Below are 24,981 nucleotides of genomic sequence, written 5' to 3'. Positions count from 1 at the left end.
ATGTGGGAGGAAACCGGAGTGCCCGAAGGAAACCCACGCAGACACGGGGATCAGTAAACCCATAATATGCAAATTCTATTTTATTCTGCTTTTAACTTACTGTATTTACTGACACTATATGATAGATAGATAGATAGATAGATAGATAGATAGATAGATAGATAGATAGATAGATAGATAGATAACGGGCATTGAAGAATGGCATGCAGGTCGAAGTACAGTAAATCTAATTAGATTGATAATCTTTGCGAATCGGAAGGACCATTGAGTTTTAAGATCAAACTCGCCACATGAAAATATATGTGGAATTAACATTAGTCAGATTTCCTTGGGCTGTCACAGGTGACGATCAGCTTGCTTTCCACTTTGTACTTAGCAGTTCTTCCTCCTTATAATCAGGGTTTATGATCGTAAGCATAATAATCGTCACATAATTTACATCAGTGCATTTCTAAGACCGTTATCAACGCTGTTCAGAAATGCAGGCGTCCAACCCCATTCCTGGCAGCACAGGGCGCAGAAGAGAAAGCAACCCCGATAGACGGGGCGCAAGTCCTTTGCGGAAAACACCACAGCACCAGACTCTATTGTGGCACTTTTAAGGGTCCAACTAACCTTACGTTCACATTTTACGAACGAGAGTTTAAAAGAGAGCACCCAGAGGAAAAACCACGCGCACACGAATACGTACAGTCTACACAATGGTCGGGCCGCAAGTCCAGGACACTGGATCACCTTAAACTATTCCGCCGTTCCCAGTCAAGATCATCTGGCTGTCAGTTAGAGTAATAACTGACTAATTAATCAATCTCTAAGCTATGTAAAACAGTGAATGAGTTTGCCTTGTGGTGGGATGCAGTTCCGTCCCGGGCTGAGTCCGCTTCACGCCTGACATCCAGAGAAAAAGCTTAGACTCCTCACGCTCCTGACTATAAAAAAGAAGTTAGGTAGTGAATATGGTTTTGTCAACCCCTTTGGCGACAGAAGAACCTATTAGTATTTTGTGACGCAACCATCCAATTATAGCGCTTCTACCTTTGTTACTAACGTTCACTATTTTAGAGTTTCTAATTTATCTACGATTGTGTTTATGACATAAAATTTGGCTTCACTCGGTAATCATACATTGGCTTTATTGGTAGATATTTTATGATGATTGTTATGATTATTTTTGATTTTATTTCCAGATTTCGGATAATATGTAATAAAATAATTCGTCCCCTAATATTTTTTACCCCTTTCAAATGTGATTTTCAAAACACGATCTTCGGTATCTTATTCTTTACACAAACCCTACATTCGCGATCCAGCAATTTAACTATTACATATTTTTTCATCAAACATAAAATGCACGATTCGATGGTAACATGGCAGGAATTTCCTCTCTTTGTTAAAGCTTCAGGAGGGAGAAAACGAGAGAGGAGGAGGAGGAGGAAAAAAAAAAAATGAAAGAGCCACGTGACAATGCCTGGGACGCAGGCCAATCCGAGCACACGCACAGGGCCTGTGAGCGCGCCGCGCTGAACTCGAGTCTGCCGGAGCGCGCGAGTCCCGAATTTCGTTTTTTCCCTCCTTATTCTCCTTCGTATCTTTCCACGCCCCTTTTGGGTTGGATAACCCGGCCCTCTTTTCAGAGATTGGCAAATCAACGCGCTCTTCCTAAAGCGGCATGGGTGTGACCAGAGGCCAGCCTTTTAGAGAGGCGGGATTTGTTTCTCCGATTTCCATTCGGCCGGGCGCGTGCGTCGAGAAGAAGGGAGCGCGTGAGTGAGCTCGAGCTCTCTTGGTGGCGCGTGTGTTGAGTCTCTCTCGCTTTTATACAGTAGAGGAGCGCGAGACACGCTTTATTCGTAGATATTTTCCCTCCGGAAAGAAATCAATTTCGAACTTTTCTCTTTCCGGACGAGGCATAGAACTGATTAAAAGCCTTTTTCAGAATCTGTTCCTTTGTAAGGTCCAGGAAAAACATGTCGGCGTCGGCGGCGAAAGTGAGTAAAAAGGAGCTGAACTCAAACCATGACGGAGCGGACGAGACCTCAGGTAAAGGAATGGCGGCCTCCAGAGCACCGCCATTTTTCATCAGCTTAGAGTCTTTTAAGTAGTGTGTTTTTTCAGATGCTCCCAAATTGACGTATTGCTAGGAATGGGAATGAAAACCATTCGATAGTTTGCGCGTTAGTCCCGCGGCTATATGCTCCATCGCTTGTCTTACGCCAGGGTAACCGTGGTAGTGGGTGATAAACCGGCAGCGGAGGCCATGTTTCTAAGTGCCGCTTCATTGTGTACTAAGCACGTTGTACTTTGGGAACAGGTACCGAATTGACTCTTTGGGGACCTTCTGGATTCTCAAAAATGGTCTGTGTTGTATACTGGCCATCCATGAGGCGACGTAATAGCCTGGGACGCACGTTGGGAAATGTCTTTGAAGCTGGATCAACTGCACGGCCTATGCGCCTCTCATTGTTGTTGTTGCTGCTCCGCCATGATGTACCAGCTACATATGTGTTCATTATTCTATGAAAACAGACCTCGTTTTTTCGTAGTGCATTGAAATGAGTGGTGAGGCGCAAATTATTGTGCGTTCATTGGGATTTTCCTGGTATCTGTAGGACTTGCTGCTCAACAGCGAGGCGAAATCGGAAGCGCAGTCGCGAGGCCTTCATTCAAACCACGCGGCCCTGGCTGCAGGAAACTGAACCTCTGCTGTCCAGAGCATCGCAAACTGCTAGCAAATATGCGAACTTGCGGAGATCTCACTTTTTGCACGGGTCAACGTGTAAACATAAACATTCAGGGAATTAACAAAAATGTGCAAAAACAAAGAGATGAGCGTGGTGCCGTCCAGGAAAGCGCGTGTGCTCGCTTGTTTGTACCCCCGTTTCTTTTGTTGTTAATCTTGGTTACATTATACTTAACGGCAATGAGATTCCACTAGTGAATTTATCAGACTTGGGGGCATATTCATACTAATCTCTAGGAAGCAGTTCTTGTGTACGATTCTCCCGCCATGTTTACAAATGTTAAATGGTGTTCAGTTCACGCGCCGATTTTCTGTCACGCTGCCTGGTAAACTTGGTAATTTTAGTGCATCCTTATTCCAACTGGATTTTAGCGTAAAGCATTCATATTGATGATTGTAGCCTGGCGTACACCAAAACCTAGCACACATGATTGGTTAATATATACTTTGTATTATATTCAGAATGGTTCAATTTACTGTTTTGTTTAGATAAATCTAAATAAACAGTAGCTCCCGTGAATCGGGATGTTCATAAGAAGTGTAAAAGTTTTAACGTGCCATTTTGTTTAACTGTTTAATGGCTAAACATTCTGGGTTGTAATTGAAATTTCATTTTTTCACCCACTGATAGAGGTTCATAGAGAACATTTATAGTAAAAAAAAAAATATACCTGTTCATAATCGCCTACTCTGAAGACAAGTCTGATAGTCCACGTGCTTATGTTTGAAATTTTGTAAATTTTTAACCCAATTGCAGTAGCTTTGTAGAGGGTTAGGACCACTAGTAGAGTCGGATATAACATCTTAATGATCAGCAGTCTCAAAATGACACCCATCATGCTTGTTGTTGTTCCAAACTTTTTCAAAATTTTGTGAAAAGGAATAATTTGATATGCACAACTTCAAGTCCTTCTAATCGTTTTTCTGAAGATGCTTGCTTAACCTGTTATCATATTTAATTTTCTGCACAAAATAAGGTCCACTAATTTCCTTAAGTGTTTTTTTGGGGGGGCATGGTTCAAGTGGGTTAAAAATAGGGATGAGCACCAAAAAGTTACTTTGATAACTAGATATCACGGCGAGTCCAACAGTATACATTTTTACTAACACAACTTTCAGTCCTTTAAGCACTGTACCTGTTGGGCATTGATTTTTTTATAATATTCACAATTTCCTATATTTAGTATTTCACTCTTAATGTTTAATAAACTGTACTTTTCAAGTGCATGAGACACCTTGGCAGTGACCTATAGGGTATGAACTGTTCCAGACTTGTGCTCATAAATTACTTGTACTTGCTTAGCACATACCTTTATCCAAAGTGACTTAAAGGTAAACAATTGAGTAAACATTACTCTGAGAACTGTATATCAACAAGTGATTGAAGAAAGTGCAAAATTGATCATCACAAAAACTCTTAGTTTGATTTTGTTAGTAGTTCCATTATAAAAAAACCTAATGGGTAATTAGATCTTTATAGTCACCAACTGCAAAAACATAGTGAGGAACCAATTGTGCCACAGTTGATCTCAGGGAAGTATATACTGGTAATAGGATGGGATGGTATAAATAAGAGTAGTAGCTGAATATCAGTTATACAGAACCTCAAACCCACAGGTGTCTTGAAATTCTTATACTTTTGAAATTTTCATTCCCTCAATTGTTAAATTGCCAGTAGTGAGATAACAGGCAATCTGTACACTTGCAAAAGTAAACTAATTGCTATTAACTTTGTATTTTACAGAGAAAGAGCAACAGGAAGCAATTGAACATATTGATGAAGTACAGAATGAAATTGACAGGTAATCATTACACATTCTTCATATTTTGCGATTATTCAGTACTTTATTTGCTAGGGAATGTTTCTGTAATTCTATTTTAACTGTGTAAAGGACTATTTTTCTGTGTGATAAGATCAAGCGTGATTGGGATTAAGACAGTTGAATTGTCATAACTGTAATGCATGTTTTTTCAGATTGAATGAACAGGCAAGTGAGGAAATATTAAAGGTAGAACAGAAATACAACAAACTACGTCAGCCATTTTTCCAGAAGAGATCAGAGTTGATCGCCAAAATCCCAAACTTCTGGGTTACGACGTTCGTTAACCACCCACAGGGTAAGTTTTTAAAAATATGATTACAAGTGTCTGCTCCAGAGTGAGGCTTGCATGTGAAATGGTTGTGCTTTTTATTTGGTTATATGATGTCTTAAAGGGTTGTGTTGTGTTTTTTAGTGTCCGCTCTGCTTGGAGAGGAAGATGAAGAAGCACTTCATTACCTGACCAGAGTTGAGGTGACAGAATTTGAAGACATCAAGTCAGGATACAGAATAGATTTTGTAAGAACATTTTAATGTACTTTACGCAAGTTCTGTTGGGTTTTTGAAACTTAATTTACAGTAAATGCTTTTTACTTTTGTCATATCAGTACTTTGATGAAAACCCATACTTTGAAAACAAAGTCCTTTCAAAAGAGTTTCACTTGAATGAAAGTGGCGACCCTTCTTCAAAATCCACAGAAATCAAATGGAAAACAGGAAAGGTATGGTATTCTAAAAAAAAACATTCATTTTGTGTACCTTGTCTGTTATGTCTTGCTGTGTATTATTCCTTACCTGTTGCATTTTTTGCCAAAGTATTTTTGCCTTTGATTACTTTGAAGTGCTTGTCTTCGACTATCCCATGTTTGCTATGCTTTCAGTATTGGGGTCTCTTGGCCAGGTTTTCATGCTGCTGAATATAGTTTATATATAGTTTATCCATGGCTAAACTGGCTTGTTTTTTTAAGGATCTAACAAAACGCTCAAGTCAGACACAAAACAAGGCTGGTAGGAAGAGGCAACATGAAGAACCAGAGAGCTTTTTTACCTGGTTTACTGACCACTCGGATGCTGGTGCAGATGAACTTGGGGAGGTGATCAAGGATGACATCTGGCCCAACCCATTACAGTACTACCTGGTAAGTTTTATTTTTGGTGATTTATGAGGCTGGGTACCAATATTCATCCTTTTTAACTTTAAGTTTTTTCTTTAAATTTTGTATATTTTATCAATTTATTTTTTGTTTTTAAATAAAGTTGTCCTTGCTTGTTGGTTTCTGGTGGATAATAGCCTACTTGATGTAACTAATGTAACTGTGGTGCTTTAAGGTCCCTGATATGGATGATGAAGAAGGAGAAGGTGAAGAGGAGGATGAGGAAGAGGAAGAAGAGGAGGGTTTGGAGGATATTGATGAGGAGGGTGATGAAGATGATGGTGAAGAAGATGAAGATGATGATGATGGAGAGGAAGGAGAGGTAAGTGTGCTGGCCAAATTGAAGTGGGTTTCCTAGTTGTGTTTTTACTTCATTTCAATTAGTCTACTTTGTTCTTTGTGGTCAGTGAAACATACCTGATGCTAAGAATAAATATGGTGGATCTGTTTAATTCACCTTGGAGAGAACGCGCCTTTTTATTCCCTCTATTCTGTTTTGCAGGAGGATGATGGGGAAGATGACTGAACCAGAGGAGGGATAGATTCCATCCCCAGTCCCTTTTACCTTGTCCCTGTTTTAATTTTTCTCTAGTCCCTTGGGAGCAAGTTGCATTTTTTTTTTTTTTTAATTTTTTTTTTTTTTTTTAAATTTTGTGCTCAGTCTGCTTGTTCTCCTGAGATCTATCAACACCATCCCTACACAAGTTTTTCAGGAAAGACATTGGGGAAATCTACAGTGACAGTCTCTTACTGAAGTCCTATTTACCATTTCCAGCTCCCACTTCTTTTGAAAGTGAAATAAGGAAATACTAGAGTTCGCACGCCATCTTTTGTTTGCTGAAAAAAAGCATTTATATATATATATATAAATATATTTTCTTCAGTTGAGAGCTGAAAATCTAAAAGCCATTGTGCAGTGATTATCTAGATCTATAGCTTTCCCCTTTCTTTCAATCTTGTTTAGGCCCCTAGAGATGATGCTGTTTTTTTTTTCCATGTGATTATATGGACAGTTAAGTACCACCAGCTCGTTCCTGTCTCCTTGTAATAAGATGTTGGGGTCTGTTGGGGGTAGGTGGGGGCTAATTTGTAGATGGTTGGCTTGGGTGGGTTCAGATGGGAATTTTGACACATCACTGACTTTAGAGGGTATATTGATCAATTCATAAAATGTTTTACAGGCATCCATGAGGTTTGTGATGACATTTTTAAATAAAGGAAATAAAAAAAAAAAAAATACGCAAACCTCCTCTTAATTTTTGAGCCCTGCTTACTTCATGGAGTCTTTAAAAGATCCTGTAGAATCTTACATTAAGTCTACATTTTCCTTTTTCTTTTTTTTTCCACTGGAAAGAGAATTGCTCAGTTTTAAACGTTAAAAGTGTACAAGTTGCTTTGTTACAATAAAACTAAATGTGTACACAATGTATTGTAGCAGTGTGTTACTGTGAATTTGGCCTTCAGTGACGAACAGTAATTGCATCTTTCTGCTCGTTTTGGTTGGATGGAAATTAATTCTGTCCTGTGTGTGTATATTTTTTTAAGATGAGCAGTCAAAGGTTTCTCTGTTAGACCACCTTTTCCTTAAGCATTTTTGTTTTTTAATAGCCTGTAGAGCCCATCTTGCTAAGAGACAACTGCCTTCTTTTTCAGTGGGATAGTATATACTTGGCATAATATTGCTACTTTTCTAAGGCATTTGGTTAAGTGTTAGTGACTTGTTGCTTATATTATAGTTAGATGGATTCTGCCTAAGAAGTCTGTCTGTACAGCTCTTTTGATTGGTGGTAAGAAATGTTAAAATGTTCATAGAGTAGTCTCAAATGAAGTCTGATTGAGGCAATATTTTTTCTGTCACCACACGTCATCCTGTCCTTTGTGCATGCCTCTGCTAACGGGGCAATTTTGTTTCTAGTTGACTTTACATGCCTATCTTGTGTGTTTTTTTTTTTTTTTTTTTTTTTTTTTATTAAATAAAAAAAAAATTATGCATGTTCAGTCTATGGACATGAAGACACTTTTAGATGGCCAAAGAAGTGCAGCATGGAAGTTTGGCTTGCTGAAGTTAAACATTAATTTGCATTAGAACTCCTCCCTTAAGTATAGCTGTCTTTATATAGCCAAATCGAAACTTGAAAGTTATTTTGAATTTGTTTGTGAAAAGGCAACTACCAAAAGTCTGAATCTGGCATAGACTGTATGTTAAGGCCAGGGTTTGACAGACAAGAAGATGTGTTCACAATCCTTGTTTTGTGATGCAAAAAATCTAAAATGGTCTCATCAGCGGACAAGCATCTTCAACTATGATAACCATGAATTTTAGTAATGACCAGTAAATGTAGTCCAAATGATCTTTTGACTTAAGTATTTTACTATCTTAGCTGTCTGGACAGAAAATACTTGCATCATTAACCTCAAACCCATCCAGCAGACAGGATCAACAGGGATGACATACCTCTTTGGCTTTGTGTTCACTCCAAGTTCAATTTGCAACCCATCTCGTATCGAGCCCCTGGTCTGCTTGCAGTGAAGTTGCTTTTTCATGTACTTATTTAATTTGCCAAAAGGTGAACACTAAGGTATTAAAGTATATTTTCTCAAATCTGTAAACTTCAAAATTGACCTGTTTTAAGGCAAGTTAAAATAACTGCTAATGTCTTTATTGCCAAGTTAGTTGAGTATTTTGTAGGGCGGCTTGGTTGTGGTTTTAAATGAATTGCGTAAGGTGACCATTACTACTGGTCTTTCACGTGCCATTTTTAGTGCCTTTTTTCCCCCCCCCCCCCCTTAAGTTTGAGCTTTTATCAGCCATACGTTATAGAGTGCTATTAGTACATGTAAAGGCTGGTAAAAATACTAGGTAATGGGGATCTATAAACAAATTTGAATTACAGTCTAGCTCAGTTCTCAGGTTTTTGGCATCTTGTTTCCGAGATTTAAAACTGACTGGATCAGTGAGAGAGCACCTTCATGTCGTTTTAATGTGGTGTTCTGCTCTTGGCCTACTTTGCTGCGTTGGTCTTGCACAAATGGGAAAATGAAGAAAATGTGTGCACACTGTCTGCTTTGAGCTACAGAATTGTGCTGTTTGTGTTACATTCTCAAAAGGTGGGTGTTTTACCAATTCTGACTTGCAACTTTTCATTTCAGCTGCTCTTCACTGGGTCCTATTTTAACAGTCTGCTGGCTTATACCATCTGCTTCATAAGTTGGCAGTGATTGTTCTAGAAAGCCATGGTCTTGTGTGTAGTCATTGATGTGTTTTGGTATTTGCACATAATCCTAGAAACTTTAGTTCAATTGCTACTCCTTTCACTGTGAAGACTTTTCCCAATTCTCCATTGGGGCGGGCGGGTTGGTAGTGGTGCTGCTTTCTTCCCACATCTTAAAGATGTTTCCGTAGACTTCAACCTCTCCATAAAGGTGCGTTTGTGTGTAATATGAAGAAGTGGTAAACTCTCAGTACTGCATCCTGCTTTGCTGTTTGTAGGTTCCTGGAGCTCAAACGTTTAACTCCTCCATTCAGATTTGCAGCAGCATTAACACTAGGGCCTGGTCCATCTGAGATCTCCACCACATGTATGCTTTAGACTGACTGGTAATTCTGAATTGACTTGGTGTGCTCTGTGACACTAGTGTTCTTGTTGCTCCTTGATCAGGCTCCACGTTCGCCATAATTGTCATTTAAGTGTAAGTGTCATTAAAGTATATCCACAGTAACTCAATTCTGTTTATTTTTGCATAGTGCCTTTCACTTTTTTCTCATGTACTCAAGGGGACAAATAAAGTACATCCATCCAGTTCTTGGACCTATTGGCATATATCATAAAGCTTCAGCTCACCAAACAAATTCTGGTTAAATGCAGCTTCCACCCCCTGCCCCCAGCTGAAACTTTTAGCTAAGGCAAAGGCTTTTCTTTTAGTGATCTGGAAAAGGCCATCCATCTTTTTGTATCTTGTTTATACTATTGCAGTTCTTTGTAGGTAGGTGTTCAAAGCTTGTTATGATGCCTACAACTCATCCAGAATGCTGCTACTCATTTATTGACTGGCTCTTGTAAGTGTGACTATATTTTAGATACTGACCTCCACTCCTTTGGTAACTGGTCTGCTACAGAATTGATTTTAAAATTCTATCACTTGTTTTCAAATGTTTGAATGGAACAGCCCTGTCTTGCCTCTCGGATCTTCACTTGTATGTGCCAACAAGAGCTCTGTGTTCTATTAGCCAGATGCTCTTAGTTGGGGTGGGTCAGGCATTTTCTTTGGAATGACTTGCCTTGTTGTGGCAGCCCTACTTTAATATTAGCCATTTTTAAGTCATTAAGGTCCTCTCTTCTCGCTGGCATTTGACCCTGCAAGATGTTGACATTTGTTAGCTGAAGTACATTTATGATTATAAATATGCATGTGTGGGTATTTTGAGTTTCTTTTATGTAATGGTTATATTTGTAGTTGTAGTCCTGTGATGCATATATACAGTATTTTTTTTTTCAGCACTTTGATTCAATTTTGGATGTTAATGTGCTTTATAAATGAACTTAGATTTGATATGACATCTGAATGAGAATATAGATTTTACAAAGTGACCAAAAACAGAATTAGTTCACAGAAAGTAACAGATTTTTTTAAACACACAGAAAAATTAGAAACCATACCATACCAGTTTTATTTGTTGAGCGCTTAAAAACACAGCATTACAACTGACCGAAGCGCTGTACAGTAAAAACAAGCAAAATATTAAAAACAAACATTGAGAAAGAATTAAAACAGACAATAAAAAACAGGTCAAAGGACCCAATAAAACACTGAAATAACAAAAAAGCAAACGGAAATAAGACAGGTTAAGAATTAAAAGCTAATGTGAAGAAGTGTGTTTTTAAGTGTGATTTCAATGTGGCGACTGAAGCGGCTTGCCTAACCACTAAAGGTAAGGAGTTCCAAAGCCTGGGTGCACAGACGGAAAAAGCCCTTTCACCACGAACTTTAAAACGTGCCTTGGGAACGGTTAGGAGCACCTGATCAGCGGATCTAAGAAACGGATTGACATAAACGGGAACCAACGCAATCTGCATTAATGGTTAAACTGTGCAGTTACCAAGTGACATACAAAGTGGGTTCACAGGGCAGTAAGGGATTAAATTATAAAACTGACAGTCCTGTATTCTTGATGAATTGCCTAATAAGTTTAAAAAATGCACAGCGCAGAAGCTAGCTTAAAAACGTGATTTTTAAAATAGTTTTAAATGCACAATGTATGCTTTTTTGTTTAATTTACTGCCAATTCCGTTTACATTAAATTAAGTGATTCCTTTATTGACAGCAAGTTAAAACATCTGGGATACTGTTGGTCACAGGTCTTTTTTGTTTTTGCAGTTGAAGCACGGGCCGGTGATTTTTCGTGGGCACACACTTGTCAGAAGCAAGATTTGAACCTAGAACCTCAGAGTTTGAAGTCCAAAGCCTTAACCACTAAGGCACAGGAATTCCGACATTTTCGGATTTCACGCGTGCGACCCACAGTCTCTTACTTATAGTCGTTTCTGCTCATGCTTGTCCTGCAGATGTTCGTCCTAGTTACTGAAACAGCAAAGAACAGGTGCTACAGATGGGAGTTCCGCCGATGTATCTAACGCCGTACAGCTAGATAAGACCAAATTTGTCACGTACATAGCCTAAAGACAATCGGTTTATATTTTAATATACCCGTATTTGTAATGCGAGTGTAAACCCAAACACACAAATGTGAAAACTCTTATTTGCACCCTGTACTAACCTCTGCACCACTTTCTCACCACTAGATAATGAGAACCTCTACAGCTATACTGTACTTCGTGTTCGCCTTTATTTTTTCCAGGGGTCCTATGGCACATTCTTAAGGAAGAATGGCGATTCGAATTAATTGATTGATTCTAATCGGGGTTGTTCGGAGCCTTTTCTAGAACAAAGAAACGCTTTGAATAATGGAAGGACGCGGGTTACTGTATTTAAATGCATCTACTGTAGTCCTTGATAAGGACACGTACCGCCATCTGATGGTCGGCATTATCCGTTTCAGCAGTTGGCTTCCCCATAAAGAAAGAGGCCATGTTGCTGCAAACGATAATCCTCAAAAAATTGTACACACCCAACGTGCTTTTTTTTTTTTTTTTTGCTAGCAAATAATGGAGACGAGCCTGGCTTTTAATAATGGATCCCAATCGCTGTTCTTTGTGAGTTTTGTTTTACAGAAACTGACAAGGGGCAGCACGCCGCAGAAAAAAAAACCAACCCAAAACAAAAAAAAAACGTCTTTGTGAAACAAAGTGTGCTTTTCACGTATAACCTTCGTGTGTGATAAATTCGAACACGTCCCAAGAAAGACCCACCAAATCGAATCACGCGACACGTCCTTTATGGCGCAGCACGCTGCACATTAGGTTCACCTTGACTTTCTCAATTCTTTTTGTTCCTTTTAACGGTGTCAACATGTTACGTAATCTCAACGTATGCGTCACTGCAGGTCGCAGAAAAAACATCCGGGTCCTTTGTGTTGCTGGGAGCAACGGTAGACGCCATAGAGAGGAAGTTACTGCCGCCAGTTTATTCAGCGGTTACGTACGTAAATACCGCAGGAACCGGGAAAACCAAGTTGTTGGCGTTTTCTGTTACCTGTTTCTGATTTTCAAAAATTATATTTCTAAACAAACCACCCATCTATGAATCAAGAAGCAATGTAGCACACGAAAGCCCGAATTTAGGGAGGGTTTAAAGGATTTATAAGCAGGCCGAGCTTTCTCGGCTCCGAGCCCAAGACGAACAACCAGGGATAAGCGCGAGGGCGACGCTGGCAGCTTTGTTTGATTTTAGGCGTCGTTGAAGGCTTTGTGGGAAACAACGAAGGGGTTATTTGACTCTCCTAATTATACGCTTCATATTAATTTATTGCCATAATGTTCTCCGACGAAACGCTGGAAACTGTGGAGGTGGAGTCCCAGTGGAGGAAATCCAGGCGGCAGCGATTGGAATCGGTAAGTAGAGCGCAGAGTGACCGCCAACACTTAACTGCGACTTTAGACATGAAGTGGGCAGATGAATCAAAAAGTGCTTTGTGCCCAAGCAAAGTGTGTATGGGCGTCATCAGAACAAGGCCAACAGACTTTGGACAATGGAGAGCTGTAAATATAATCGATGTTTTGATGTGCGAGTGTGTAAATCTCTACAGTCTGTGGCCACTTTAGGAGGTCTACCTTGTTGTAGTAAATCTCCTCCATATAGCCAGACAAACGGCTGTAGCTTAAACTGTATAGAAAAGGAGGTGAACCTTTTGGAACTTCATTGATTACTAATAAGATGTAGTCTTCATCTAAGTCACAATTCTTGACAAACACAATCTGACTAATAACACACGTATTTGTACTGCTCGTGTCTTCAATGAGCACATGGACTAATTATTCACAGTGCAGAAACCCAGGGAATTGCAAAGGGTTCATTTACTTTTTCTTGCAGCGGTAGACACAGTCATGAGGTCTCTTTAGCATTGACAAGGTGCGTGTGATCTGAGCTAGTGGTTCCCATAGTGTGGTCCATAAGCATGTACAAAGTGGTTCATGGACTGACCTAGTCACCCTCCTTAAAAGAACGTTTTTGCAAATAAAGTCATGTGAAACGAAGGCACAGACTGCTCAGATTACCCAGGCTGACCCCATGTCTGCTGCCAAAAGTGCCTACAATGGGCACTTGGTCATCAGTACTGGACCACACAGCAATGGAAGAAGGTGGTCTGGTTTGATGAATCACATTTTATTTTAGATCACGTGTGCATCGTTTACCTGGGGAAGAGATGGCAGCAGGATGCAGTATGGGTGAAAGGCCAGCCGATGACAGCAGTGCGATGCTCTGGGTAATGTTCTGCTGGGAAACCTTGGGTACCTGGCATTCAAGTGGATGTTACTTTGGCATGTATCACCTACCTAAAGCTTGTTGCAGATCACGTTACACATTCTTATGGAAACAGAACTAACTCCCTGATGGCGGTGGTCTCCTTTTCACCAGGAGAATATTCCCCGCTACACTGCAAACATTGTTCATGAATGTTTTGAGGGGCATGTCAAAGTGTTCAAGGTGTTGACTTGACCTCCAAATGCCCTGGATATCTATGGGGTGTGCTGGAAAAACAAGTCCGATCCATAGGGGCTCCTCTAGGATTTAAAGGATCAACTGCTAATGTCTTGGTGCCAAATACCATAGGACACCTTCAGAGGGCTTGTGGAGTCCATGCCTCGACAGGTCACCGCGAGGGGGACGTACACAATGTTAGGCTGATGGTTTTAATGTTGTGGCTAATCGGTGTATGTATGCTGTAGCTATACACAGTCACATGTAAAAGTACAACCCGTGAAAAAAACACAGGTTGGATTATCATTTTCTGATCCTAATTTAAACCGTATCTTTAGATAAAGTTGATGAAATTGGGGGAAAAGACAAACAATGAAAATTTGACTTTGCAATAATGAACTGATACGCTGTTTCCATCTGAGGGGAAAAAAGCAAGTCCACCCTTGGCTCTGAGCCTTTCCTGTAAGTGTCTAGCAGTCTTTGCTGTCGACTGGCAGAAAGTTCTTCCCACTCCTCAATGCTGTGAATTCTCTCAGCAGTGTGATGTTTGAGGGGTGTCTTGCGGGCAGGCAGTGTGGTGTAGTGGTTAAGGCTTTGGACTTAAGGCCCTGAGGTTGTGGGTTCCAATCCTGCTACTGATTCTGTGTGACCCTGAGTAGATCACTTGACCTGCCTGTGCTCCGATTAGAAAACCAAAAGCTATGTAACCAAAGGTATCATAAATGTTGTAAGTCGCCTTTGCTAAAGGTGTCGGTCAAATATTGTAAATGCATAGCCTGTTTCAAATCCCCCCCACAGTATTTTTTTTCCAACTTTATTGATTTTATTGTAATCATTCCATACAGATAGATCAAATTTTAACAAAAAATAGGATTGAAAACAAATCAACCCGACCCCCACCCCAGAGAAAGAGAGCATGGCCAGCGGAGTAAATCTTAAAGCTGGTCAAAATACATAGATTGAGAAGTTTAATAGGCGGATAAAAAAAAATGGGATGAGAATCTATTTCCTCAGTGCTTTAGGACCACGGTTTTCAAACTTTTTTGAACAAGTACCACTCCGTGAGGACCAGTAAACTGAAGTACCACTGTCAATGAATCGTTAATTTACGCCCGTGTTGTTTTGAAGAAAAAAACACTATAATCACTATAATGACTATAATTATGACGTTAAAGTGATATTAAACTAATTAAGGAAATGGGTGCCCGCGCTAATAAAAGCCGGCTTGGAGTCTTCCACGCATTTACAGTAGTATACTTATATATGATTATATGCAACATATTGGCATTCAAGCAACGTCAATTCGCGGAAAACAAAGGACCACACGAATACCACTTGGCATGACTTGAAGTACCACCAGTGGTACGCGTACCACAGTTTGAAAACCGTGGCTTTAGGAGCTTATTCTAAAATAGTATTAATTAGATCCTGCCAGGTTTTGAAAAAGTTCTGCACAGATCCTCTAACTGAGAATTCAATTTTTTCCAATTTCAGATAGTATAAAACATCAGTTACCCACTGACTTAAAAGAGGAGAGTTGTGAAGGCATCAGAAATGGCAGCACGTAGCAGTCGAGCCCCTCACACGTGTCACATAACACCTCTGTGACTTTAATTTAAAGCACTGAAATATGATGAAGGTAAAGCTGTGGTCCATCTCAAACTTTATTAACATAGGAAATGCGGCTGAAAACCTGTGTGTCAGCTCCCTTGTGCTCAATTAAAATCAGCATATTGTTTTTTTTTTTTTTGTCTTTTTAAAAATTTTATTGAATTTATTAAAATCAAATAATATTCCATAGAGGCAAGTCAAGTTTTACAAAACTAGGTTAGAAAACAAATCAACCACTACTCATGAGAAAGAGAGCTAGGTCAGCAGAGTAAAAGTTTAATAGTAGGAAAAATAGATAGATAGATAGAAGGGCACTATAAGATAGATAGAAAGATATGTGAAAGGCACTATATGATAGATAGATAGAAAGAATAAAAAAGGGGGAGAGAATCCACTTCCTCAATTTAAATGCTTATTCTAAAATGTTATTGATTAGTTCCTGCCAGGTTTTGAAAAAGATGTACAGATCCTTTAAATGTGAATTTGATTTTTTCCAGTTTCAAATATTATATGACATCAGTTACCCACTGACTTAAAAGCGAAGAGTTAGGATTCTTCCAGTTTAGCAAGATAAGTCTGCGTGCCAATAGTGTAGTGAAGGCAATCACAGTTTGTTTGTCCTTCTCCACTTTAAGCCCATCTGGAGGAACACCAAACATAGCTGTTAGTGGATTAGAAGGGATTGTGACACCAAGGCTGTCTGAGAGGCTCTTAAAATATTTTGTCCAGAATGACGTTAATTTGGCGCAGGCCCAAAACATGTGGCCCAGTGACGGTGGGACTTGATTGCAGTGTTCGGAGGTTGGATCTTGCCCTGGAAACATTTTGGACAATTTTAAGTGAGACAGATGTGCTTGATATATTATTTTAAGTTGAATAATTGTATGCTTTGCGCATGTGGAGCTCAAATGAATTCTCTGCATTGCTTCTCTGCATTGCTCTCCCATTCTCCTCTTGGATCCTTGAAAGGGAGGGACTGTAAAATAATTTTATACATTGCAGAAATACTGTCTGAGTCCTCCAAACTGAGCAATATTTTTTCCAGCATAGAGGAAGGTGCGAGATGGGGGAAATCGGGCAGGTTCTGTTTGACAAAGTTTCTAATCTGAAGACAGTATTTCAGTTCCGGGCTTTGTCTCCCAATACGGAACCCTCCATTTTCTACTTTTTCAGCCATTCTGTGATTGATTTACTGCTAGGTTTATGATCGTTGTCATATTGTCAGAGTCCACATCGGTTGAACGATAAATCTTCTGACAGATAGTCTTATGTTATCCTCAAACGCTTCCTGGCACAATTAAGAATTCATAGTGGATTCTATGGTGAGCTGCAGGAAGAATTTTATGTGGTATGGCAGATCAACTAGTTTATTGCCCAATCCAAGTCTCTTGGATTCTCTCTGCCACCCCACTTCACCGTCTTCACAGAAAGTCAGCACTGTCCACTTCTTCTTTTCCACATCCTGTCCTTTTTTTTCCTGAAGGCACTTGGCATCATGAGCCCTCACTGCATGGCATCTAATTGTGAGTAGAAAGGTAAATACATGCACAATCAGTGCCATCTTGTTATTAAACAATTAATTAATTGGTTTAATTCCTATCACCTGATTAATCTAGTTATGCATTTATTTATTGATCTATCTGTCTTTTTTAGAAAAGCAGTCAGACACTCGAACTGAAGCTGACCGAGGCTGCAGTGCAGGCATGTCACATTTCTGACATGGGTGTCCAGACAGAGCCAGCAGAATGCCTTGTGGACAGTTTAGACCCAGAGCAGAACGCCCAGGTGGAATATCCAGGTCTCAGAGAATTTTTGCAGCGAGTGTCTGGCATGGTGATTAAGGAGTTAAAGCAGAATGCCAAGAGCCATGCTTTTGATGGGTTTGAGGTGAACTGGGTGGAGCAAAATCAGACGGTGAGACTTTTCTTTTTTTTGGAGGGGTGGGAGTGGGGGAGAGGGGAGGGGAGGTAGAGGATATGATAAATAATGACAGATCCAACTTCAGATTCCTTCAACGCATTCACCTCGATGATCATGGGCTCTACTTTTGAGGGTCAGCCAGTAGTGGGTTGCTCTCCAATTTGCAGAAATGTCTTGTTAGTAACACTATTTATTGGTTTATAGGTTCCAATGAGAAAGACAATCCAGAGAGGATGTGTGGCCAAGCCAAGTAAGCAGTGCCCCAGTTAGCGCAAATGCCTGAGTGTACTCTGATGACACTCAAGACAGAGTAGGTTCTCTAAGCTAGTATGAATACTTGGGTTCCCTCATGCAGTGTTCTTGATTCCTAAGAAGCCAAACAGGCCACACAGTAATACTATATTAATAATATCATTAATCATTTATTAAAAATAAGTAATACACAAAAATACAAATCTCTCTATTATTTAAAAAAAAAGGCTTTGAAGGCTTAGAAGGAGACGATACGTGATTTTCTCGGAGACACTTTAACGTCCCGCGAGACAAGGCAGTGAGACAAAAGGACAGCTGTTGTACAGGCTTTTGAATGATGGATGCGCAGCGCGACAAGAAGAACAAGCAGCTCGGCAGCAGCAGCAAGCCAGCAGCTGATCCAACCACATCTCCTTGGCATGTAGCACATCCCCTTTTGGGGGCTATGGGGAGCGGAGTGATCAGGGGGCAAAGCCCACCAGTGATTAGAGAAAATAATCATAAGCCCTTGTAGTAAGTGGGGAGGCTTCCCAACTGACCACCTTATAACTTGCGTCTAGTCTCCCTTCTTTTCCCACATCTCCAATCCTGTCTTTGCCTGTATTGCCAACATGGTTCTTTTCAACCAATGTCCCGTCCTTTCTCTATGTATGTCTTTATTCCCCATCATGAGGTCAAATCTGGCCATTTCCTTGGGTCAGGTGTGTCACTTTTGTTCAATCTTTAACCACAAGGCTCAACTCTCACCACCCACCCAGTGTGAAACCCTCAGTCAGGCCCTTTACGTGTCTCTAGTTAAACCCTGTTCTGACTGTGAAAGTGGGCATTCGCCAAATAAAATATTACAACTTGGACACCAGGATGGAGCTCCTCCTAGTATCCACTTTCTGTCCCACTACATCCCATAGCTTACAATTAGTCTTAAAGTGACAAAGACTAACCGCCTGCCTTATTTGAGGAGATGGCACAGTTTCATTTGCTCTCTTTTGAGCCTTTGTGCCCTTTAGTGTAGAGGAGGAGAATTAACCGTTTCCTCCCTCATTGCCCTTTATTTTCCAGTGGCCTTCTGGCTACCTCAGCACACTGCAACAACCCACAGCCTAGGTGGCTTCTAGTTCTCTACATTGGCATTGCAGCACATATTGTTAGTGGCAATTTTGTAGTTTTATCTTTCCAGTCTTGTAGAGCCTTGCTCTTTCTCACAGGTAGCCATTCCCATCGCGAGATCCTCTATAAACTAGGAACTCTGTACCACAGAGGTGCCACTCCATTGTCTTCACATATTGAGAGTTATAGGGTAACATGTCCATATGTCAAAACGGGAGGCTGAGGCCACCACAGATTTATATTGGCTGATGCTCCTTATCCAGTGGTGGTGGCTCCCTTCCGCTCAATGCTGCCAGGAGAGGCTCTACCCCTGGCCATAGAAAGATTGAATTACCTGTGTTCAATAAGTGATTGACCTTGTTGGCACTATTAAGTGGCAGTAAATGGTCATTTGGGCATCCGTGATTCTCATAGAGTTTATATGTGGACAGAATAATGGAGGCAATCACCTTGTCAAATAAGATTTGACCACTTCATAATGTCATTTATAGGGTCATACATTTTAGGGTGGCAAGATGGGGCAAGGGTTGATTGTTTAGCTACCTCTGTGAGGTTTAAATCCCACACCTGATTATCATGTGGAGTTGGCACATTCTCCCAATTTCTCTTTGAGATTGAACAGGGGTCCCAAGTAAAACCCAAAGACAAGTGTATTGTGGTAATTGACAACTCTAAATTCACCCTATGTTAATGTGCCCCACAACAGACTGGCAATGCGTTTATGGAAATAGTGGCTAGACAGAAGGTGTATCACAGTTTAAAGGACTGTGAGAGCATGAGGAATAAGATTCTCTGGCATGGTGAGGCAAAAACTGAGCTCTTTGGGCAGAACTTCAAGCACTATGACTGGCAAAGACCAGGCACTTTGTATCACCTGCCTAATACCATTCCCACGGTGAAGCATGGTTGTGGCAGCATCATGTTACTCTGGTGCTCCTCAGTGGCAGGGACAGAGAGTCTGGACAGAATTGAGGGAAGGATGAGTGCAGCCAAATGCAGAGAAGTCCTTGAAGAAAACCTGCTCCAGTGTGCATGTCACCTTAAACTGGGGTGACAGCTCACCTTTCAGCATGACAATGACCAGAAGCATACAGCCAAGACAACACTGGAGTGGCTTCTGGACAAGTCTCTAACTATCCTTGAGTGGCCCGGCCAAAGCCCAGATTTAAACCCCATAGAACATGTGGAGAGACCTAAAGATGGTAGTTTATAAGCGCTTACCATCCAATCTAATGGAGCTCAAGAGGATCTGAATTAGACAAACTGCCCAAATCCTGGTGTGCAGTGCTTGTAGAGATTTACCAAAAAGACACAAAACTGGAATTACTCCCAAAGGGGCTTCTACAAAGTACTGAATTAAGGGGCTGAATTCTTATGAATGGGAGACTTCAGTTTTTGATTTTTAGTAAATTTGCAAACCATTCTGAAAACATTTTCACTTTGTGATTAGTCATTGGGCTTATTGAGTGTAACCTGATGGGTAAAAATGGCAAATGTATCGATTTAAAATGATATCTACAACACAATAAAATGTGTGGAAAGTGAAGGGGTCTGAAAACATCTGACTTCCACTGTATATTGTCCTGATATGAGGAAGACTACCTAGTGATGACGAGGTGTCACATCCAGAATTAGTTGTTGCAGGTGTGAAAGCTAAAATTCCTCCCTGTGACCTTGTAATTGTTAAAGAAATTTAAGTGAATTATGGATGAGTAAAGCTACCATTTGCAGTAAATTCCATATTCTTGTCAGTTTACTCTTATTTAGATCTTGAATGTTGGCGTGCATATCTTCAGTGAGGGTGCCACAATGGTTAGCTCCAGGACAGTGGGTCCAAATTGCAGCTGGTTGTAGTGTTTGTGAGTTTTGCATGTCCTCCACATGTCGGTGTGGGTTTTTGGTGCAGGTGTTCCTGACTTCCTTTCATTCTTTGAAGCTTGCAGGTCAGTTTGCTTGATGACTGCCAGTTGATATAAGTAAGTGAGTGTGAACTGAGATGGACTGGTGCCCTGTCCAGAATTTGCTTCTGCTTTGCTCCCACTTATGGATAACTTGTAGCGGGGCTACATACTAGTAATAGTGTTGTCAGTGTTAGTACCATGTGCGTCTTGTTCCCATCATCCCGGTTGCTGTTTGTGTGTCAGTGAATGTCGTCCCTGTAAAGGGGGACGGATAATGGGAGGAGACCGCAACCCCAATCCTGGAAAACCACCTGTTTACATCCATCTCAGGACTATTTAAGGAATCCGGAGAGAAGGGAAGGAAGAGAAGAAAGAGGAAGGAGAGGAGAGAAGGAGATTTTTCACATTCACGAGCCATCTGTACCTGTTATATTCCACATCGCGCATTTCCATCCAGTTTGTTTTTCTATCTGCCGGACTTGTTTCAATAACCTCATCACGAAAGATCCCGGGGTCGGAATTCATCATCCACCACGCGCCGAGGATTCACGGTGAGGCTGCTCCATTTTGTCCGGGAAAATCAAACGACTCATTTTTCACTAGTTCAGTCAACCGCATTCAGGACAGTTTTTATAACCGGACTCAAGTTCACATTCATTTCCGTATCTCATTCAGTTTTTGGTATTTGTGTTGTTTGTTATATGTTACAGGGGCAAGGGAGGGTTTATTGCGTGTGTGTGTATGTATATATATATATATATATATATATATATATATATATATATATATGTATATATATATATATATATATATATGGTGTTGTTGCTTTGGTGGAGGGTTATGTATATATATATATATATATATATATATATATATATATATATATATATGTGTATGTATATATATTCATTCATTGTGCATTTTGTTTTTTGTTGTTGCTCGTTTAATATAATTACGTACCTATTTTACATATCATCTGTTTTTGTGAGCTTAATTAAACCATCGATTGTGGGGAAAATTTTTATTTGTTAGAGGTACGACTTGATATTTAGATTCAGCTCAGTAAATTATCCAGGCCACAGGTCTTGGAGGTGTAGCTGCCGGCCGGGTAAGAGGTCGGCCGTTACAAACTGAATTTAGAAAATGGATGACTAGATAGGTTGAATAATATGAGAGTATTCAAGTCCTCTAAGTGTGCCTAGAGAGTGAGGTTCAGATACAAGAGTGGACAGGTTGAACACATAATTGGGTTACAGGCTTCAGCCACACAATGTTTTGTTTTGCATCTCGGTGTGTTGGTTTTTTTTAATCTCTTCTTGTATTGTGTATTGTGTTTTGTTTTTTTTTCTTTCAGTCCCTTCCAAAGGTGTTGAAGCAGCAAGGCCAATTAATGTGTTTTTGCTGTGCCCAGGAGACATTTATGTCTGAGATCAAAAGATGAATATGAAAAGAAAGATCAGACATTCAGGTTTTATTTACATCTCAATATGTTAGCCAACATAGAACAGAGCACATTTTGTATCAAACCACCCAGTTTTGCAAGTGAGCAAACGTTTTGGAACATGACAGGTGCTTCTTGTTCTATAGGTGTGTCCTATAAGATTGATTGTTTAATCATTAAGTAGCCCTGGATATCTACTCTCAGTTTAAACTTTGGCTTTTACCCGTGAAGACTGCATTTGTAGTTAAGATGGGCAGAACAACATGAAGACCAGAGAGCTGTCTATGGAAGAAAAGCTTGCCATTCTGATTGTAAGAGCCATTTCCTAGTTACATACGATTCATAAATGTTTTACTAAATGACAATGCATAATCTATGGGAGGTTCCTATAACCCCCATAAGTAGAATTGAATTGGTATATTCTAGCCATTTCTAACAGCATTATTCTCAGTTAGTGACCAGCCTTGCCATGTGTAAGGTGTAGAGGGCACATGGTTGTAAACTGTGCCTACGGGCCTTTTGAGTGTGTGTAGTAATACGTAAGGCAATGTGCTTATTTATGTGCTGAGCCGTACACTTAAAGCGAACAGAAAAAGAAATTAAGAACTTTTAAGTACAGAAATAACTAAAGTTTCTCAAGAAAAGCTAAGTTTAGAGAAGATACATTTTTCCCTTTTTTTGCCTTTTATTCTACATGTGTAACTACTTTTTTCTTTATTCTTGTGTGGATTATTTGCTTTTAATTTTAACTAAATATTTTTAAAATTAACTTTTTGGACTGAGAGATTTCTTTCAGCATGCATTTTACCCGTGCTTGAACTCGCCTTATATTTCGGCGGCTACACTGATGCTGACAAAAGGGGGAAAATCCATCAGAGGTATTTCAGAAACGTTAGGCATAGCCAGTACGATAGTTTGGAACATCCTGAAAAATAAGAAAACCTCTGGTGTACTAAGCAACAGGCATTGAACCAGTCGTCCAAGGAAAACGACAATAACTGATGATGGTGAGAGCAGTAAAGAAAAATCGGAAGTGGTCTCCCTTAGACTTTCTCATATGCTCAGATATTGGGATGAATATTTGAGGAGTAAACCGTAAGACAATGATTTTATTTTTATATTATGTACATTAAAGAGCCATCAATATATTATTAATTTGATTTGTTGTTGAACAATTATTATAAAAGTAAAGTTAAATAAATTGGTCTCTGCAGCTGCATGAATAAAAAATTTGCCATGATAATTTTATTTTGGCAAACAATTCACATAAATTACCACTTTCAGTAAGCGTAAGTGGGTTAAACATTGCAAGAGACTTTAGTAATGTGTGTAATGTAATACTTGTACACAAAATTTATTTTATGTCAAGCAAAATGTTCTCAAATATGTATGTATTACCATTTGAACGTCAAACGGGAACATTGCGATTATCTTGAAAACCGGTCGTTTTTCAAAAAAATGCAAAGCAACAAAAAAATGCTTAGAATGTGGTGCTCCAAATCTACATTTTTGTACCTAATACTTGTTTGCAAAATTTGGTTGACCTAAGTGAAAACGTACTCAGGTTATCGTGCTTACAAACACACACACAGACAGACATAATTCCAAAAATAGTATTTTCGGACTTGCGGAGGTCTGAAACGTCGAAATTCATCAAAATCTTGAAATCAAATTTTTGGATGAATCCAATACTTTCCTTATGCTTCATATATACGAGGACTCATGGAAGTCTAAAACATTGAGATTCATCAAAATCTCAAAATTGAATTTTTGGACGATTCCAATAGTTTGTATACGAGAAAGTAAAAACCTCAAAACAACAGTCCGTAACATCATGAACAGCCGCCAAAGGGCAGGGGTGGAAATAATCACAGTCCACTGTTCAAAGGAGACTTAGAGAACGATATCAAGGCCGTACTGCAAGATGCAAACCTCTCATCAGCAGTAAAAATCAGAAAGCCAGATTGGAATTTGCAAAAAAAAGTACAGAGATGAGCCACAGCAGTTCAGGAACAAAGTTTTATGGACTGATGAAACAAATATTAATCTCTACCAAAGTGAATGAAAGGCCAAAGTATGGAGAAAGAGGGGATTTGCTTATGATCCTAAGCATACAAGCTCATCTGTGAAGCATGATGGAGGTTGTGTCATGGCTTGGGCTTACATGGCTGCTTCTGGAATAGGCTGAATCATTTTTATTGATGATGGAACTCAGAAGTAAACATATTGTCTGCCAATTTATGACTTTGTTAAATGTTAAGTGGTGCGACTCAAACCACCTACACCTGAACACCAGCAAAACCAAAGAGCTGGTGGTGGATTTTAGGAGGCCCAGACCCCTCATAGACCCAGTGATCATCAAAGGTGACTGTGTGCAGATGGTGCAGACCTATAAATATCTGGGAGTGCAGCTGGATGATAAATTAGACTGGACTGCCAATACTGATGCGCTGTGCAAGAAAGGACAGAGCCGGTTATACTACCTTAGAAGGCTGGCGTCCCTCAACATCTGCAATAAGATGCTGCAGATGTTCTATCAGACAGTTGTGGCGAGCGTCCTCTTCTACGCGGTGGTGTGCTGGGGAGGCAGCATTAAGAGGAAAGACGCCTCATGTCTGGACAAACTGGTAAGGAAGGCAAGCTCTATTGTTGGCATGGAGCTGGACAGTTTAACATCTGTGGCAGAGCGAAGGGCGCTCAGCAGGCTCCTATCAATTATGGAGAATCCACTGCATCCACTTCATAGTATCATCTCCAGACAGAAGAGCAGCTTCAGCGACAGACTGCTGTCACTGTCCTGCTCCACTGACAGATTGAGGAGATCGTTTCTCCCCCAAACTATGCGACTCTTTAATTCCACCCGGGGGGGTAAACGTTAACATTCAACATTATACATAGTTATTGTCTGTTTTTCACTTGCATTATTATCATTCTTTAA

The 24,981-nt window shown here is 40.0% G+C and overlaps 2 protein-coding genes across 3 annotated transcripts in view; both read left to right on the top strand.

Annotated features, from left to right (window-relative positions):
* Positions 1–1,733: 1,733 nt before the first annotated feature.
* setb (SET nuclear proto-oncogene b) lies at positions 1,734–7,139 on the top strand. Its single transcript, XM_028808606.2, has 8 exons — positions 1,734–2,040; positions 4,485–4,542; positions 4,716–4,858; positions 4,976–5,079; positions 5,169–5,282; positions 5,529–5,699; positions 5,890–6,036; positions 6,217–7,139. The coding sequence occupies exons 1-8, from the start codon at positions 1,968–1,970 to the stop codon at positions 6,238–6,240; spliced, it is 834 nt and encodes a 277-aa protein (XP_028664439.1). The 5' UTR covers positions 1,734–1,967; the 3' UTR covers positions 6,241–7,139.
* Positions 7,140–12,253: 5,114 nt separating this feature from the next.
* The window catches only part of dync2i2 (dynein 2 intermediate chain 2), a 43,258-nt gene continuing 30,530 nt past the window's right edge, over positions 12,254–24,981 (top strand). Inside the window, exons 1-3 of one of the 2 annotated variants that reach the window (XM_028808604.2) lie at positions 12,255–12,724; positions 16,906–16,957; positions 17,076–17,336. In XM_028808604.2, the coding sequence (XP_028664437.1) occupies positions 17,142–17,336 (195 nt within the window). In that variant the 5' untranslated portion in view covers positions 12,255–12,724; positions 16,906–16,957; positions 17,076–17,141. Of the gene's footprint in view, positions 12,725–16,905; positions 16,958–17,075; positions 17,337–24,981 lie in introns of both variants that reach the window. The other variant, XM_028808603.2, reaches the window with a different exon arrangement.

The sequence above is a fragment of the Erpetoichthys calabaricus genome, chromosome 9 (assembly GCF_900747795.2).
Source record: "Erpetoichthys calabaricus chromosome 9, fErpCal1.3, whole genome shotgun sequence".
Classification (NCBI taxonomy): Eukaryota; Metazoa; Chordata; class Cladistia; order Polypteriformes; family Polypteridae; genus Erpetoichthys; species Erpetoichthys calabaricus.
Note: the sequence above shows the minus strand (reverse complement) of the source record. Positions and strands in the feature narration are given on the sequence as shown.

What these genes read in the sequence shown, in the direction of transcription:
- setb (XM_028808606.2), top strand. Translation starts at nt 1,968, where the DNA reads ATGTCGGCGTCGGCGGCGAAAGTGAGTAAAAAGGAGCTGAACTCAAAC. An exon ending in TCAAATGGAAAACAGGAAAG is followed by an intron (nt 5,283 to 5,528) that starts GTATGGTATTCT and finishes TGTTTTTTTAAG; the next exon opens with GATCTAACAAAACGCTCAAG. An exon ending in ATGATGGAGAGGAAGGAGAG is followed by an intron (nt 6,037 to 6,216) that starts GTAAGTGTGCTG and finishes TCTGTTTTGCAG; the next exon opens with GAGGATGATGGGGAAGATGA.